The following is a 19,474-nucleotide window of genomic DNA, read 5'->3' as shown; positions in this document are numbered from 1 at the left end:
AGAGAGAGAGAGAGAGAGAGAGAGAGAGAGAGAGAGAGAGAGAGAGACCTAAAGTTGTTTGCTGTTAGAGGAGATATACATACATAGCTGCCTAAAGCTTAATATACTATTGGATTCATTCTAAAGTCAAGAAAGTCTTCTCCATATATTTTTCCTAACAGTCTCTGAGAGGATCAGATTGTCACACTTCTCTGTAGATTCCTGGATCTGCTCCTCTATAAGCCACCTTTGTCCCTGCTGTCCCGTCCTCATGAATTCTTCAAGGAGAAATTTTGGAAGAGCACTGCTTTGTTTTAATTTTATTTTGTTTTGTTTTTAACTCTGTAGGATATCCCGTTGTACCAAAGTACTATTATGTGCCAGCTGACTTTGTAGAATATGAAAAAAGAAACCCTGGTAGTCAGAAGCGGTTTCCTAGTAACTGTGGCCGTGATGGGAAATTGTTTCTTTGGGGACAAGCTCTTTATATCATTGCAAAACTCCTAGGTAAGTGGTGAAGATTGGGAACCTATTTTCTTTCTCTGTTATCAACTTGTTAGGAATAGATATATTTTGGGTGATGTTTTTCCTTTTGGTGGGATTGGATTTGGGCAGAACATCTCACTGTTAGTTCTTGGTGAGTTTCTGTATTGGAAAGGTATTAATGGTGTCCAACAGTTCCAGAAAGTAAAGCACATGATGACTGTGTGACTGTGTCTGCATTCAACTTGAGCTTCTAGCAGAAGGCTATGAAAACTATAGTTGCTTTTGTGTGATGTGAGAGCATTTCTGACTTATTCTAACAGGCATGTTTGAGCATTGCTTCAGTAAACCATATGGTCATCTTTGATAGTTTTTTTTTTCTCCAGTAAATATATGTTGATAATTTTATTTCTCACCTTGTGGCTTAATAAAACTATTTATATAATTATTTGAATAATAATTTTTTAGCTGTTTCTACATTTGAATCAGAATATGCATGAACAAATTTAACAAAGACAAAATACTTATTTTGCATCTTCCTATTCCATACTTCTATAAAATATCTAGAATTAATAACATTTTTATCAAAAAGGCTGCCATTTTAGAGTCAGAATCCATGTAGTTTTTATGAACCAAGCTAACTAAAAAACCAAAACTTCTCACTCTATGAGATACTATTGTCTTTATAGTTTTGCGAATCTGTGTTTAAACATGTGTTTGTGCTGGAAGGGGGGTCATCTTTGCTTGCTTTCATCGTCCGTGAGGGAAGAAGATTCCCAGAATTCAGTTTCAGGTCTTCATACACATTACCCAAGAGAAAACAAAGACCAGGGAAAGAACTCAAACCAATGCTCTTTCCAAGTCTCTTCTTTTCTGTGTGTTTTCCAAGTCTGTGTGCATTTAACCTAATTAAGGGCATGTGGGAAAGTTTGCTCTCCTTAAAGGGGAAAGGAGTTTGTTTGTTTGTTTGTTTGGCTTGGTTTGTCTCAGCAAAAAATTATTTATACAGGTGTTGGTTTCAGGTCTGTAGAAAAGACAGAAAGACTTAGTGGCTGGAATGCTGATATCTGTCTAATGCGTGTGAATAGAAAGAAGGTTTTTGAGACTTTGTGCTAGTTAAACACATTTTAGTCTAGGAGCACTTACTCGAGGTAAATGCAAGAACTTCATTGCAACTGTAAGCTTCTTTGTACCTAAAGACTATAAAGGATGTGATGAAATTGTTTCTGTGATTCTGGCTCTGAAAACTGACTCCTAGAACCTGAGACGTGAAGCCATAAACCTTTTTCTTCCTGGTGTTCAGTACATACCAGGTTCAGGTTGGAGTTGCCGCAGTTGGAAAGAGTGATAACCTTGAAAAGGCCCTGGGGAAGCTGATGAATCAGGAGGTAGAACTGGGGCATTCCCCATGGTCATGTAAAACTGACCTTTAAAAACGAGGACGTGAAGAATGCTCTCCCTCAGCAGAAAAGCCATGTCCATTCTCACTCCAGACCGAAGTGCTGAATGTGTGCAGGTCGCTAACATAGGCAGCATCTTCCTGGGAACAGGGATGTGAAAAACACGCTTCTATATCTATTCGTGGCCAAAACAAGCAAGAAATGCTCTGAACTGCCTTAAAAGAAGGTTCTCTTTTTTTTCCTACCAAAGTTCTGAAACGTGTTAGAGAGCACGCAGGGGCACAGTTCATGAAGCCATATGCGGCTCTCCATCTGGGAAGAGAAAAGGCAGTGTTGTACCCAATCATGCTGGCCTAGCCATATCATCCTGCCCCGTGTGCAGGGTGAGCTGGGTTATTTAGCTGCTGCCCTGAATTCTTTATAACACTTCAAATGTCCATGGATGGTCATAAGATTCTAGGTACCATATTTACTAATAAAGTTGTGTTTACTCATTAAAGGAGCCTCAGTTTCATATCTTCACAATGACATTCTGTAGGCAGTTAACTGGAGTTGAGAGTAATAGTAAAGTGAATCTTTAGAAATACTCTGACTTTCACTAATCCAGGTACGTTTTTATTCTGTGGAAATCTACTGAGGATGCTATGCTGTATGTATCCCTAAGTGAATTTTATGCAACAGAACTATGTGCTTTTTATTATAATGATCAAGAAAGATAATATGTATGCTGTTTTCTGAATTCACACTGTTTTCGGAAAATGATTCATTTTTTACAATACACCCTTTTTCTTAGAAAATGAACTCCATTGTCATTCCCTTCCCCACATCCTGCCTTTCTGTGTTTATAACCCCTGTGTGAATGAATTACGACTTGAGAAAAAATAAATTAAAAAAAAAGAAATGAACTTCTAAAAAGTAAGAGTTTCTATTTTATTAATATATTTAGTAAATTATAATTTATGATTTAAAATACACATTTATAATTTATTTAGTAAATTATAAATGTGTATTTTAAATCATATGGTATATTTTAAGATCTATTTGACTTGTCAACTGTAACGATTTCACCTCTTGTTTAAATTGGAAACTTTAACACTAATCAGTTAAGATTGTGCTGTAGAATATAGAGTACTTCTTAAGTTAGGCAGAAGCAGTGGGTTTCTGTATGGCCTTTTCATACTTCCTTAGTTTTAGCTAAGCCTTCTCTTGATATTTTTATTTATTCTTTGACAGTTTCATACAATACATAATTTATTTTGATCCTATTTACTGCTGTTACTTTCTTTTTTTCCTTCCCACACTATTTAGAGCCCTTTTCTTTCCAGCAAGTCCAGCTACTTTCATGACTTCTTCTCTGTGACCCACTGAGTTTAATCATGGTTGTTGGCATGGGCCTGGGCTCATTTCCTGATGCATAGGCAACTTTATAGTGGTTGTATCACTCAAGAAAAATGCCTGCCTCTTCCCTGCAGTTATTAATTGCTAACTCCTAGTGATTCCTTAACTCCTATTCACATAGAAGTGTTGATAGGTCTGATCTCGTACTCAGTCTTAAGCAGGTATTCTGTGTGTATCCACAGCTTATGTGAGTTCCTGAATGCAATGGCCATGTCATTTCCAAACGACATTTAAAGTACTCCTCACCATCCTGCAGCTCTTTCTGTCCCATCTACATATACCCTGAGCACTGAGGTGTTAGGTAGGAGAGTGATAGAGATGTCTCTTTTATGACTGAGTCACCTATTTTGACCAGATATAGGTCATGGTTTTAACCACTGTCCACTCCAGAAAGCAGCTTTGCTGACTAAGGTGGGAAGCAGCACTAATCTATGGGTGTTCATATAAACACTACGAAGAAGGCATTGGCAGCTCATCCGTTTACCAAGACAACTATCATAGTGGGTTCTCTACAGTCACGGTCTCCTTAAATAATAAAACAAAACACCAGCTGTCATAATGACTTTATTATGTCAAGTACAAGTAGGGTTTGTTGCTTTTCAGATAGAATTTCTCTGTGTAGTCCTGGCTAGCCTAGAATTCACTATATAGACTAGGCTAGCCTCAAACTCAAAGATCTAGCCTGTTTTCAACTCTAGTGCTGTGTTAAGGGTGTGTCCTACCATGTCCAGATCCCAAATCAGTTTTTCATCAAAGTTTAGTCTTACGAGATCATATCCAGTCACCATCACAAATAGAAGAAGGTCTTCAGCACTCAGTCCTGTGGTTTCGGTATTTGTCATTGGATACAAGTACATATTTTCACATTTTCATGTCTACCCCTCAGGAAAAGCTGAATCCAAAGTAAATTTAAGATTACCAAAAGTGTGACACAGCCTTGACCAATTTTTAGTTTTTCTATCATGGATGTTTCATCAGCAAACTGCACATCCCCTCCCCACCAACCTCCTTGCCAAGCTATGTATATTATTTGTCTATTATGAGGAACTGTCACCACCCAATAGCTTTTCTCCTTTTGTCCTTAAGAAATAAGTTTTACTCTGTGCTCCTTTCAAGTGTTGACTATGTGGTATCATTTCTTCCAATGTAAACACCTTGGGGCACCTCATGACCCCAACCTCTGCTCTAACGCTGCTCATAGTTTCATATCTACCATTCCTCCACCACACAGGGTATCTAAAGGAAGCCCCCAGTCATGGGCTCGATCAGGTTTATAACACTAGGCATGAATTCTGTCTTGTAGATCAGGCCTCAGATTAAGTCAGCAAGATGTTTGTTATTCCCAATATAGGCAGGCCTCTGTTTGACTGAACACAGCTTGCCTGCCAGGTTGGTAGTATCAATTGGGTAAGCCTGGTGATGACTTTTTGTCCCCTCTGGCTTCAATAACACCTTCCAGTACTACCAAAGCTTGTCAGAAAGGAGGAGGTTTTCAGGTCAGTTCCAACCTGTTTTCTCTGTTAAATGATGCATGTTGTATCATTCATAATAGGGTCTTTAGTAATAGTAATAGGTGACTTCAGTAATTTCTGGTTCTGGTGGGCAACCAACAGCAATGGCAATGGCCTCTGGGAGCCTCTGGGACTCTGCTGACCAATTCATAAAATGGTTTCTCTCCTCACACTTGGAGTTTTGTTTCATGATTTGTGGCTTATGGGAGCAGGATTGCCCATGCTGATTACCCATCCATGAAAAGGTTTAATTGGTTTTTTATTTGATAGTTTAGTTTGGCTTGTTTTTTTGAGACAAGATGTCACTTTGTAGCTCTGGCTAGCTTGGAACTTGCTATATAGACCATGCTGGCCTCAAACTCACAGAGATCTGCCTGCCTCTGCTTCTCAAATGTATTATAAATGTATTATAGACATGTACTACTCCCAGCCTCACTTTTTACTTTCAATTATATTTTTCACACAGCTTACACAGTAGATAGGTTTCCATAAAGATTTCTCATATATTCTTGGTTTGGATTCCTCCCTACATTCTCATCATTTATGTTCTATTACTTTCCCTCTTGTGTTCTCTTCCTCTTTACTCTCCCTTGTGCCTTCTGACTTCCTGGCCTCTACAGACACTCCAGATTGAATACACAAGTTGAAAACTCAAAGCTAGGGTCTGCATATGGTATGAGAGAACATGCAGTGTTTGTCTTTCTGAGCCTGGTTACACATTCAGTAGAATCTCCAGCTCCATCCAGTTATGTATATATCATAGTCACTGTACATTCATCAGTTACTGGGCATCTAGGTTGATTTGTTTTAGCTCCATTGTGAACTGAGCAGTGTGGAATATGGATGAGCAAGTGTCTCTGTAATGTATAGAGTCCTTTGGGTATATGCCTATACAGATGTCACATGGTAGTCCTCACCTTTTGAGGATCCCACACTGATTTCTGTAGTGGCTGCACCAGTTTACACTCCCACAAACAGTGTATAAGATTACTCTTCCCACATCCTGGCCAGAATTTGCTCTTTTGTTTTCTTTATGATGGCCCTTCTAACTGGGGTATCTACTAGGCTGCAGTTACCTGACGCGTACAGGAGGTATTATAAGCAAACAGTTGTACGGATGAGTGGTTTTCTTTTTTTTTCTTTTTTATTTATTTATTTATTTTTTATTATTGGATGTTTTATTTACATTTCATATGTTGTCCCCTTGCCCCGTCCCCCGCCCACCCAGGAACCCCCTATCCCCTCACCCCTCCTCCTTCTTCTCTGCGGATGTAACCCCTACCTACCCCCCTACTCCCACCTCCCCACCTTCAAATTCCCACCCCCTGGAGCTTCCAGCCTTCATCAGGTCAAGGATCTCTTCTTCCACCTATGCCCAGCAGGGCCCTCCACTCTTACATATACAGCTGAAGCCATGGATCCCTCCCTAAGTGCTCCCAGGCTGGTGGTTTAGACCCTGGGAGCTCTGGTTGGTTGGTATTGTTGCTCTCCTCATGGGGCCACAAACCCTTTCAGCTCCAATGGTCTTCACTCTAACTCCTCCATTGGGAACCCCATGATCAGTTCAATGGCTAGTTGTGAGCATCTGCCTCTGAATATGTCTGACTCTTGCAGACCTCTGAGAAGACATCTATATCAGGCTCTTATCAGCATGCACTTCCTGACTTCCACATCAGCATCTACCTTTGGTGACTGCACATGGGGTGGATACTCAGGTGGAATGGTCTTCAGATGGCCCCTCCTTCAGTTTCTGTCCCTCACTTTGTCTCCATATTTGCTCCCTTGAGTATTTTGTTGCTCCTTCTAAGAAGGACCGAATCACCCCCACTTGGTTTTCCTTCTTCATGAGCTTCATGTGGCCTGTGAGTTGCATCTTGGGCATTTCAAGGTTCTGGGCTAATATCCAATAATCAGTGAGTGAATACCATGTGTGTTCTTTTGTGATTGGCTTACCTCACTCAGGATGATAATTTCTAGCTCCATCCATTTACCTAGGAAACTCTCGAATTCATTGTTTTTAATAGCTGAGTAATTCTCCATTGTGTAAATATACCACATTTTTTAAATCCATTCCTCAGTTGAAGAACATCTGGGTTCTTTCCAGCTCCTGGCTATTATAAATAAGGCTGCTATGAACATAGTTGAGCATATGTCCTTGTTGTATGTTCGAGCATCTTCTGGGTATATGCCTAGGAGTGGTATAGCTGGATCCTCAGGTAATGCTATGTCCAATTTTCTGAGGAAGCGCCAGACTGATTTCCAAAGTGGTTGCACCATCTTGCAGTCCGACCAACAATGGAGGAGTGTCCCTCTTTCTCCACACCCTCGCCAGCATCTACTATCACCTGAGTTTTTAATCTTAGCCATTCTGACTGGTGTGAGATGGAATCTCAGGGTTGTTTTGATTTGCATTTCCCTGACGACTAAGGATACTGAACATTTCTTTAGGTGCTTCTTGGCCATTCGAGTTTCCTCAGTTGAAAATTCTTTGTTAAGCTCTATACCCCATTTTTTAATAGGGTTATTTGGTTGCCTGGAGTCTAATTTCTTGAGCTCTTTGTATATATTGAATATTAGCCCTCTATCAGATGTAGGATTGGTAAAGATCTTTTCCCAATTTGTTGGTTGTCGTTTTGTCCTATTGACAGTGTCCTTTGCCTTACAGAAACTTTGCAATTTTATGAAGTCCCATTTGTCAATTCTTGATCTTAGAGCATATGCCATTGGTGTTCTGTTCAGGAACTTTTTCCCTGTGCCCAAGTATTCGAGGCTCTTCCCCACCTTCTCTTCTATTAGTTTCAGTGTATCTGGTTTCATGTGGAGGTCCTTTATCCACTTAGACTTGAGCTTTGTACAAGGAGATAAGAATGGATCAATTTTCATTCTTCTACATGTTGTCCTCCAGTTGAACCAGCACCATTTGTTGAAAATGCTGTCCTTTTTCCACTGGACAGTTTTAGCTCCTTTGTCAAAGATCAAGTGACCATAGGTGTGTGGGTTGATTTCTGGGAATTCAATTCTATTCCATTGATCTTCCTGCCTGTCTCTGTACCAATACCAGGTAGGTTTTTTTTTTTTTTATCATAATTGCTCTGTAGTACAGCTTGAGTTCAGGGATGGTGATTCCTCCAGAAGTTCTTTTATTGTTGAGAATAGTTTTCGCTATCCTGGGTTTTTTGTTATTCCATATGAATTTGAGAATTTCCTTTTCTAACTCTGTGAAGAATTGAGTTGGGATTTTAATGGGAATTGCATTGAATCTGTAGATTGCTTTTGGCAAAATGGCCATTTTTGTTATATTAATCCTGCCAATCCATGAGCCTGGGAGATCTTTCCATCTTTTGAGATCTTCTTCGATTTCTTTCTTCAGGGACTTGAAGTTGTTGTCATCCAGGTCTTTCACTTGCTTGGTTAGATTCACACCAAGGTATTTTATATTATTTGCGACTATTGTGAAGGGTATCATTTCCCTAATTTCTTTTTCAGTCTGTTTATCTTTCATGTAGAGGAAGGCTACTGATTTGTTTGAGTTCATTTTATAACCAGCCACTTTGCTGAAGTTGTTTATCAGGTTTAGGAGTTCTCTGGTGGAAGTTTGGGGGTCACTTAAGTATACTATCATATCATCTGCAAATAGTGATATTTTGACTTCTTCCTTTCCTATTTGTATCCTTTTGACTTTTTTTTGTTGTCTAATTGCTCTGGCTAGGACTTCCAGTACTATATTGAATAGGTAGGGGGAGAGTGGGCAGCCTTGTCTAGTCCCTGATCTTAGTGGGATTGCTTCAAGTTTCTCTCCATTTAGTTTGATGTTGGCTACTGGTTTGCTGTATATTGCTTTTACTATGTTTAGGCATGGGCCTTGAATTCCTGATGTTTCCAAGACTTTTATCATGAAGGATGTTGAATTTTGTCAAATGCTTTCTCAGCATCTAGTGATATGATCATGTGGTTTTGTTCTTTGAGTTTGTTTATATAGTGGATTACATTGATGGATTTCTGAATATTAAACCATCCCTGCATTCCTGGGATAAAGCCTACTTGATCATGATGGATGATTGTTTTGATGTGTTCTTGGATTTGGTTTGCTAGAATTTTATTGAGTATTTTTGCATCGATGTTCATAAGGGAGATTGGTCTGAAGTTCTCTTTCTTTGTCGGGTCTTTGTGGGGTTTGGGTATGAGTGTAATTGTAGCTTCATAGAACGAATTGGATAGTGTTCCTTCTGTTTCTATTTTGTGGAATAGTTTGAAGAGAATTGGTATGAGGTCTTCCTTGAAGGTCTGATAGAATTCAGCACTAAAACCGTCTGGTCCTGGGCTATTTTTGCTGGGGAGACTTTTAATGACTGCTGCTATTTCCTTAGGGGTTATGGGACTGTTTAGATGGTTTATCTGCTCCTGATTTAACTTTGGTACCTGGTATCTGTCTAGGAAGTTGTCCATTTCATCCAGATTTTCCAGCTTTGTTGAATATAGGCCTTTGTAGTAGGATCTGATGATTTTTTGAATTTCTTCAGTTTCTGTTGTTATGTCTCCCTTTTCAGTTCTGATTTTATTAATTTGGATACTGGCTCTGTGCCCTCTGGTTAATCTGGCTAAGGGTTTATCTATCTTGTTGATTTTCTCAAAGAACCAGCTCCTGGTTTTGTTGATATTTGTGTAGTTCTTTCTGTTTCTATTTGGTTGATTTCAGCCCTGAGTTTGATTATTTCCTGCCTTCTACTCCTCCTGGGTGTATTTGCTTCTTTTTGTTCTAGAGCTTTTAGTTGTGCTGTCAAGTTGTTAGTGTGTGCTCTCTCCAGTTTCTTTTTGTAGGCACTTACAGCTATGAGTTTTCCTCTTAGCACTGCCTTCATGGAGTCCCACAAGTTTTGATATGATATGTTTTCATTTTCATTACATTCTAAAAAGTCTTTAATTTTTTTCTTTATTTCTTCCTTGACCAAGTCATCATTGAGTAGAGAGTTGTTCAGTTTCCATGTGCATGTGGGTTTTCCATTGGTTTTGTCATTATTAAAGACCAGTCTTAGTCCGTGGCGATCTGATAAGATGCAAGGGATTATTTCAATCTTTTTGTATCTGTAGAGGCCTGTTTTGTGACCAGTTATATCGTCTATTTTGGAGAAGGTACCATGAGATGCTGAGAAAAAGGTATATTCTTTTGTTTTAAGGTGAAATGTTCTATAGATGTCTGTTAAGTCCATTTGGTTCATAACTTCTGTTAATTTCAAAGTGTCTCGGTTTAGTTTCTGTTTCCATGATCTGTCCATTGCTGAGAGTGGGGTGTTGAAATCCCCCACTATTATTGTGTGAGGTGTAATGTGTGTTTTGAGCTTTAGTAAAGTTTCTTTTATGTATGTAGGTGCCCTTGCATTTGGAGCATAGATGTTCAGAATTGAGAGTTCACCTTGGTAGATTTTTCCTTTGATGAGTATGAAGTGTCCTTCCTTATCTTTTTTGATTACTTTTGGATGAAAGTCGATTTTATTTGATATTAGAATGGCTACTCCAGCTTATTTCTTGGGACCATTGGCCTGGAAAATTTTTTTCCACCCTTTTATTCTGAGGTAGTGTCTGTCTTTGTCACTGAGGTGCGTTTCTTGTATGCAGCAAAATTCTGGGTCCTGTTTGTGTATCCAGTCTGATAGTCTGCGTCTTTTTATTCGGGAATTGAGACCATTGATGTTAAGAGATATTAAGGAAAAATGATTGTGGCTTCCTGTTATTTTTGTTATTAGAGGGAGAATTATGTTTGTATAGTTATCTTCTTTTGGGGTTGTTGGAAGATTACTTCCTTGCTTTTTCTAGGTTGTAGTTTCCCTCCTTGTGTTGACGTTTTCCATCATTTATCCTTTGAAGTGCTGGGTTTGTGAGAAGATACTGTGCAAATTTGGTTTTGTCATGGAATATCTTGGTTTCACTATCTATAGTGATTGAGATTTTTGCTGGGTATAGTAGTCTGGGCTGGCAATTGTGTTCTGTTAGGGTCTGTATGATGTCAGTCCAGGCTCTTCTGGCTTTTATAGTCTCTGGTGAGAAGTCTGGTGTAATTCTTATAGGTCTGCCTTTATATGTTACTTGACCTTTTTCCCTTACTGCTTTTAGTATTTTTTCTTTGTTTTGTGCATCTGATGTTTTGATTATTATGTGACAGGAGGTGTTTCTTTTCTGGTCTATTCTATTTGGTGTTCTGTAGGCTTCTTGTATGTTTATGGGCATCTTGTTCTTTAGGTTAGGGAAGTTTTCCTCAATAATTTTTTTGAAGATATTTACTGGCCCATTAAGTTGGGAATCTTCATTCTCATCTATACCTATTATCCTTAGGTTTGGTCTTCTGATTGTGTCCTTGATTTCCTGGATGTTTTGAGTTAGGAGTATTTTGCATTTTGCATTTTCTTTGACAACTGTGTCAATATTTTCCATAGTATCTTCTGCATTTGAGATTCTCTCTTCTATCTTTTGTATTTGGTTGGTGATGCTTGCACCTATGACTCCTGATCTCTTTCTTTGGTTTTCTATCTCCATAGTTGTCTCCCTTTGAGCTTTCTTTATTGTTTCTATTTCCATTTTCAGATCCTGAATGTTTTTGTTTAATTCCTTCTTTGTGTTTTCTTGCAGTTCTTTAAGGAATTTCTGTGATTTCTCTTTAAGGGCTTCTACCTGTTTACTTGTACTCTCCTGTATTTCTTTAAGGGAGTTACTTATGTCCTTCTTATAATCCTCTATCATCATCATGAGAAGTGATTTTAATTCTGAATCCTGCTTTTCCGGTGTGATGGGGTGTCCAGGGCTTGCTATATTGGGAGAACTGGGTACTGATGATGCCAAGAAACTTTAGTTTCTGTTGCTTATGTTCTTGTGCTTGCCTTTCACCATCTGGTTAACTCTAGTGTTACCTGCCCTCACTGTGTAAGACTGGAGTCTGTATTTCCAGTTATCTTGCTGTGGCAGAGCTCCTCAGAGTCCAGATGTCTCTGTGGTCTTATGATCCTAATCTCCTGTGTGGAAGAAATCCTGGGACTCAGGCCACCTCTTGGATCTGGAAATCCTTCTGCTCTGGGTGCAGTGGCTCCTCTAGGATGGCTCAGGATTCAGTATCTCCACAGGACCAGACCAACTCTGTGTCTGCCCCAGCCCAAAGGACCAGGCAGGGGCAGAAGGGAAGTGGAATTCTGGAGGGGTGAGGTTTTGGTAGCTGGTGGGTCCTCAATGTCCCTGGCTCCCAGATGTGTCTATGGGGCTTAGGGAGTGAGATGGAATTCTTACTGGCTGCTCTGAGTGCAGTGGCTCCTCTAGGACGGCTCAGTATTCAGTATCTCCACAGGAGCATACCAACTCTGTGTCTGCCCCAGCCCAAAGGACCAGGCAGAGGCTGAAGGGAAGTGGAATTCCACAGGGGCGGGGTTTTGGTAGCTGGTGGGTCCTGAATGTCCCTGGCTCCCAGATGTAACTCTGGGGCTTAGGGAGTGAGATGGAGTTCTTACTGGCTGCTCTGAGTGCAGTGGCTCCTCTAGGATGGTTCAGGATTCAGTATCTCCACGGGAGCAGACCAATTCTGTGTCTGCCCCAGCCCAAAGGACCTTCGTGTGGAACGGAACGAGTGGTTTTCTTAAAACTAAAACATTTTATTTAATTGCTACTAGGGCGGTTATGACTTTCCTTCTATTGATCATCTGCTAATTTCTGTGACCAAATAAATACCTTATGAGAAACACCTTGAAGGAAGAGGGATTTATTTGGCTCACGGGACTGTCTGTCCATCATGGTGTGAGTAGCATGGTGGCTGTAGGAGTATGAAGCTGCATGCCCACACGGACCAGGGGCAGAAATCGATGAGTGCTGTCTCAGCTAGCTTTCTCCTTTCACGCACTGTATTCAGTACAGGACAGTTGTCTATGGAACGGTGCCACCCACGCTTAGGCTAGGTCTCCTTCCATGTATATCCCCTCTGGAATGCCCTCACAGTCAAAAGTACTCCTCAGTGTCCTCAGTATTTCTTAATCTGATCAAGATGACAATGAAAATGAACTGTTGTGAATCTCAAGTGTATTAATTAGTAAATTGTAATGTGAAGTAGCCGTGTGCCTTAAGCCTGGGCAGTGCTCCACAGTCATCCACTGTTCTCCACAGTGTCACAGTTATTATTCCAAGTAACCCTCATTGCTTCTCTGGAAGGGCAACTTAGCCAGAGTGACACAGGTTACAGCTGAGTGTGTGTTCCCAAGTCTACAGGGTGCTTCTGGTGTCTGTAACCTTTGTGCTCTTGTGCTTCTCAAACAAACAAACAACAAACAAACAAATGTTCGTGTATGTAGTAAGGTTAATTTGTATCTGTTTTCATTTATAAGCTGACTGAAAGACAGCTGGCTTGTGAAGCTGCCTCACAGAGGTGCTGAAAAGCAATCTCTCATCTGTTGGAAGAACACTTTTAGATGCGGAGCCATCTCTAGTCACACATCACAAGTCTAGTTAAAAATATATTTTAAAAAATTGATTTCTTTTTGGTATAATGGTGTTACAAGGAAGTTAGGATCCCTTTTAAGGTTCTTATCAATAAAAGAATTGAAGAACTTACTCAGAAGGAAGTTTGAGGACAATTTTATTAGGGTTAGAAAAAATAGACGGAGGACAGAAGAGGGTTGGATACCTGGGGAGAAGACCCTGTTTTGACTTATGCTGTTATGTTCAGCAACAGAGGCTGAGCAAGCAGTCACATGGCAGATTATCAACTGAACGTCAAGGGTGAGAGGAACTTTGGGGGTGGCGGGGAGGGAAGGAGAGGGAGATGGGGAAAGGGAGAGCTCTAGGCTTTTGTCAATCTCAGAATAAAAGTGATAGAAGAAGGAAAAGATACACTTCCTTCCGAGTCAAGACTCAGAGAACCAGGGTGACTTGGCAGAGCTACATGGATGTTCCACTGGAGACTACACCAAGGGCCGGGATTCTGGAAAACAAACTATTGAAGTATATATGTCATTAAAGGGATAATTATTCTTCCTATCTCTTTAGCATGACTTTAATGAACCTTCCTTCCTCAGGTCGTCCCTTGACCAGGTGGTTAAAATGCTCAGCTTCATGAATTAAGGAAGGGGACATTATATTCCATGCCTTTACCAATGCCAGAAGCAAATTTCATTCTTTTCACCAGGAAGAAATGGTTTGCCCTTAGTGGGCCTGTTACAAGTAAATCTGTGGGGAGGGGTGAAGAAAGAGACCACCACTTCATTTGGGGTCTCCACGAAGCTCACCTTTACTCTTGGTGAAGAGGGCGGGTGCCTTGCTCACCTAAGCAGATCAGCACCAGGGCGACAGGAAATACACTTGGTTTTTATTCTAACCTACATGGTAACTGCCTTCTCCCCATTGGCTGAGGGCTGAACCTCACAGTCTTTTGATTGGCTAGTCTTGAAAGAATTAGTCCATTGGGAATGAAGATGGAAGGGGTCAACCACTTTAATCTGAGAATGTATGGGTGGGAAGGGGTGTGGCATAGGGGTGTTAGCAGTTTTGTGTAACAAAGGTTTTCTTGTTTGTTTGTTTTTAATGAGGTCAAGGTTGGAAATACTTGGATAAAAGTTACCAGTTGAGGAAAATAAAAAGATTTGAATTCCTTGTCCTAAGCACAAGCTTTATATTATTTGATGGAAAAGACTCATGTTTAATGTTTCTTATAGGCTTCAGGACAACTGTAAGGGAGTATATGTGCAAATGCATATTCAGGTGGCTGCTTGTGGAGACCAGAGGTCCATCCTGGGCGTCAGTCCCCAGGAGTTCTCCACCTTGGTTTTTGTTTGTTTGGCTGATTGGTTTTGTTTTGAGATATTGTCTTTCGTTGGTCTGGTATAGGAGAATCAGCCTGGAATGGCAGTTTTCAAGCTCCGGGTATCTTCCTGTGCCTGCCTCACCACCATTGGGATTGCAAGCACATGCCACCATGCCAGGCTTTTTAAATGTTGATTCTAGGGATCAAATCTAGGTCCTTGTGGTTGCATGGGAAGCTCTTTACTAGGTTATCTCTCTCCACAGCCTCTACTGTGTATCTTCTTAATTTTTTGGTTTTGCTTTTTGATACTCAAAAGTACTTGAAGTAATGTCAAGATATATTTTGTAAACTCTTTTTTGCTTGCAAAATGCAAATAATAGTCTGCCGTTGGTGTTTTAAAGACTTAGTGTTTTGGAGTTTGTTAAGTCCAAAGCAGGTTCCTAAAATGGCAGTGTCACTGACAATGTCCTAAATGACAGTCTGGGCTCAGCTTAGGCTAGACTTTGACCAGGTAAGCAGAAGAAATGAGAAACAAAACTCAGCATTCCTCAGAAATCTTGTGAAGCTCGTTCTTGTTAATGAGGGGAAAACCATTACTTCCCTAATCCATCACCTATAGCTAACTAACAAGGGGCATCTCGTTTCTGATTAACCCAAAGGAGCCGACTGCAGTTCAGAATCTCCATGCTGACCACCAGGCTGCTCTGGTCCACACCCGATCACTCCCTGCTCTTGACACCCAAGCTGTCCAGGCTCATGCACACCACCTCCCACCACTGAACCACCACCATCACCCCATCACCATAAACCTGGCAAGGCCCACCCACCCCTCGACAGCCCCAGCAGTTTGATTACTACATAAGCTCTCTCTGTGTTCAGCGAGTGGTCTAGGGCAGCGGTTTACTGCATCCTCACTCACAGTCCTATCCTGGAGATACTTGATTCCCTTTGAGGTCGGGCATGTGCTGTTACTGTTCCTCTTTTGTCCGTTGCTCACTGTAATGTTAAGTATTCAGTCATTGACCGTTACATTTTCTTCATGCTGACCTCTGTTCATAAGGAGATGTATGCCATTGAACTGGCACCCTAAGGACTCCTGAGTGACAAAACTCACAATTGTGTGTGTGTGTTTGTGTGTTGTCATTAATCCTCTAAGGATATTTGCCACTTTTACCACTATGGAAATGAATGCAATGACAATTAGTGTTTCAATGCATGCTAATGCCATCAATTTGTTTTGTTTAGCGAGTCAGTCTGAAAGGTTCCACTTTTGAGAATAAAGGCACTGTGCCAGGTACTGGGGATATAGTCATGAGGAAGAAGTACACAGCCTGTGGTATTCTGGATACACATTGTATAAATTCGAATGTACAGATACACATAGAAGTCGTGCCTGAAGAAATCCAAATAATTCTTTCAAGGACTTGGCTAACCAGATGATTTATTATCTGTTTAAGCAGATTAGCATTTAAGTTTCCTAAGGATATAGCTTTTCTTAATTGATCTGTCATCATTTACAAATAAAAAAATAAAAGAATTTCATTTCTATAGGGTAACAGTGAAATATTATAAAGTACTTGTCATTTGTGGGAAGTTTTTCACATAGTGATGGTATTAGTGAACGAAATGAATGGTTTGCTCTTTTAGAAGATCAATATACAAATCAACCCTTCATCATAAGCCAAACTGAAATCAATAAATTCTTAACATGTAAATGTCTCCTGCAATGAAGCCTGTGTTTGTTTGGTTTTGATTTTGAAAACAATTTTTTTCTAAATAAAAGTACAACTGTTATATGTTAGCTATGAACAATTTGCTTAAGTATTTGTGTTCTATAAAATGAACAGGTTGTTAGAATTAATAGATATTCAGTGTTTAAATAACACCTTTTAAGGGTTCTTACCCTTGATGTTTTTTCTGCTGTTAGGAATATTTCCATAATATTATTAAGAACTTGCAGGAGTTACTAAAATATTCTTTGGTGATTTTGTTTCTTGGGCAACATTACAGTCGTGCTCGGGAGTTATCACAAAATAAAACTATAATGGAAAAATATTTCCAAAGCTGCAGAGAATTTTATGATCATTACCTCCCTGGTCTGTTTTTCAGAAGTATTCATTACCTAAAAGCTCAGTACCAAAAGCGTTGTGTAAAATGAAATGTTCTTTTTTAAAAAATAAATAAATAGAGGATCTGTGGATATAAACACATTGATAGCAAACTCAGCAGGTGTTGTTTTTATATGATCACTGCAGAACTAAAGATGAAAGGTGAAATGAGCATGCTGTACAGGCTGAGTGTAATACAGCGTGTGCCAGTGCATTTTAGTAGAAGTTAATTATATTTTTTAAAGTTAACTAATCATTTATAGGTGTATGGACATAAGCAAGATAATGTGTACATGTAAACATGTAAGATAATGCACAAACGTATATCTGATGTGCACATGTAAACATGCAAGATAATGCACAAATAAATGTATGATATACAAATTATAAACATGAAAGATGATGTGCAAATATATGTATGACATACAAATGTAAACATGTAAGATAATGTGCGAATGTAAACATGTCTAGGTTGGAGGTTGTACTCACTACAAATTTGGATAGTATCTTCCGACTTGAATTCCAAGAAGTTATGCACAATCTCATTTCAGGGTGTTTACCTATTGCGACCTCTCTCCAACACAGTGGCCCCAAGCTCATGCAGAAGCCCAGTGTGCCTCAGTGATGGTGGCTATCACCCATGTGTAGTCTACAAAACACCAGAGGACTACTGACTATGGCCCTCTTCCCACACACCTGACCCTGACCCTTCCATCTAGATACTGACTCCCTTGCTGCTCAGATTTTATCACAAGTTCCCACAGGACTGCCAGGTGGAAGGGGCTTCCAGGTGCACTGGGATTGAGGGTGGGGATACCTGCTCAGCAGTGCTCCTTGGAAATGCCATTTCCTAACAGTGTTCTAGAGTTCTGTTTCTGAGAAATGTCTGTGACAGTGTGGGACAGATGCATTTCTTCCCATGGTAATTTGAGAATCTTTAGAATGCCTTTATTGCAGTATGAATCTTGTGCTGTGCATTTTACCTACTGGGAACTTAGTCTATTCCCAGAGTTGTGTGGTTGTCATTACGTTCAGTTTCAAAACATTTTCATCGCATACTTTCCTCTAACCACTCACCTGCTAGCCAGACCTGCTTGTGCTTGGCCATCACTAATCTCCTTGCTGTTGCCTATTCTGAACATCCTGTAAGATCAGTCATATGTGTCCTTTAATGTCTGACTTCTCCAGCTTAGCATATTGTTTTCAAGATTCACCTATTTTGAATCCTATATCAGCACCTTATTCTTTTTTTATGGCAGAGGACATTCCTTTATATAAATACAACCTCGTTTAATTAATTGATTGGATAATAATTTGGATTTTTGAAACAGCATCTTACATTATGACTGGTGCTGGCCTTTTACACACAGCAGACCTCACACAGTGCTATGGTCTGACCTGAGGATAAGCCATTATGTCTGGCCAACCTCATCTGTTGTCTGTTTTTGGATCCAGGGTCTCATTTTATTAGCCCTGACTCACCTAGAACTTGCTGTGTAGACCATGTGGGCCTTAAACTCAACAGAGACTTCCCTGCCTCTGCCTCTGCAGTGCTGGGATTAAAGGCGTGGCCACCATTCACGGCTGCTCTGCTTCCACATTTGGGCTGTTTCCATTTGGAAACTGTCATAAACAATGCTGCTCTGATCTTTCACATATAAATCATTTGACATTTTTCATTTCTATGAGATGTATATGTAGTAAAGGATTATATGTTAGCTTTTGTCTTAACATTTTGAGCAACTTTTCTAGATTCTTTCCAACACAGTGGCATGCTTCTGCTTTCCCACAACAGCTTCTAAGGGTCTACATTCTCTACATCCTCACTAAGTTTTGTTCTTAAGAATTTTAAATTGTTGTTTTCAATATTATAGCTATCTTGATAGGTATGAATTGGTATCTCATTTGAATATTTTTAACATTCCCCAAATTATTAATGTTGCTAAGCAAGTTTTCATATGTTTATTGGTAATTTCTTTGGAGGAATTCAGTTATGTGGCTACTTTCAAATTGAATTTTTATCATTGTTGACTAATAAGCGCTCATTATATGTTCTAGATATGTCACTTCAGGAACATAAATTGATATTATTTTCTACCATTCATTGGACTATCATTTCACTTTATTAATAGTGTCTTTTGAAGAGCAAAAGGATATAACATTTATGAAATATAAGTCAAAAAAACTTACTTCTGACAGGCTTACAGTTTAGCTCTTACGTGTGGCTTTTATTTTACTTTGTTTGTATATGTAGTCTCTCCCTGGGTTTCTGAACTGTCCCTGGAACAACATATACAAACAAGAACTTTATATTGATATGTTATAATACTTGATACTTTGTTATTAAACTGTCTTTGCATTTGTTTGGTAAATCCTATGAGATCTTGGTATGTAATTCCTTTTGTATGTTAATTAGGTTGCTAACATTTTGTTAAGAATTTGTGTGTAGCACTTGGAGGCAGAGACAGGTGGATCTCTATAATTTCAAGGCCAGCCTAGTGTACAGAGTTCCAGGACAGCCAAACCTATACAGAGAAACCTTTGTCACTAAAAATCAAAAAAAGAAAAAAAAAGAAGAATTTATGTGTGTATATTCATAGAAAATTTGAGATAATAGTTTCCTTATAACTTGGCAATTGTGAACTAGAAAATGTTTACCCTTTTATCTGTACAAAAGTTTGTGAAAGATTGATTTTAATTTTTCTTTAAGTATTTGGTTAGCATCACCAATGAAACCTTAAACTTGTGGTTTTTGTATATGTATGAGTGAGTGTGCGTGTGTGTGTGTGTTTATGTTTATGAGTGTGTGTTTCCTATATGTATATGAAT

General features: G+C 39.5%; 1 protein-coding gene across 5 annotated transcripts in view; it reads left to right on the top strand.

The window, feature by feature from the left end:
- The window catches only part of Phkb (phosphorylase kinase regulatory subunit beta), a 172,927-nt gene that overhangs the window by 81,413 nt on the left and 72,040 nt on the right, over positions 1–19,474 (top strand). For all 5 annotated transcript variants that reach the window (XM_028755473.1, XM_028755471.1, XM_028755474.1 and 2 more), the window contains one exon: positions 328–486. In XM_028755473.1, coding sequence (XP_028611306.1) covers positions 328–486 — 159 coding nt within the window. The remainder of the gene's footprint in view (positions 1–327; positions 487–19,474) is intronic.

This window comes from Grammomys surdaster, unplaced genomic scaffold, assembly GCF_004785775.1.
Source record: "Grammomys surdaster isolate TR1022 unplaced genomic scaffold, NIH_TR_1.0 126063, whole genome shotgun sequence".
Taxonomy (NCBI): domain Eukaryota; kingdom Metazoa; phylum Chordata; class Mammalia; order Rodentia; family Muridae; genus Grammomys; species Grammomys surdaster.
The sequence above is the reverse complement of the archived record's forward strand: the minus strand, read 5'-3'. Positions and strand labels throughout refer to the sequence as shown.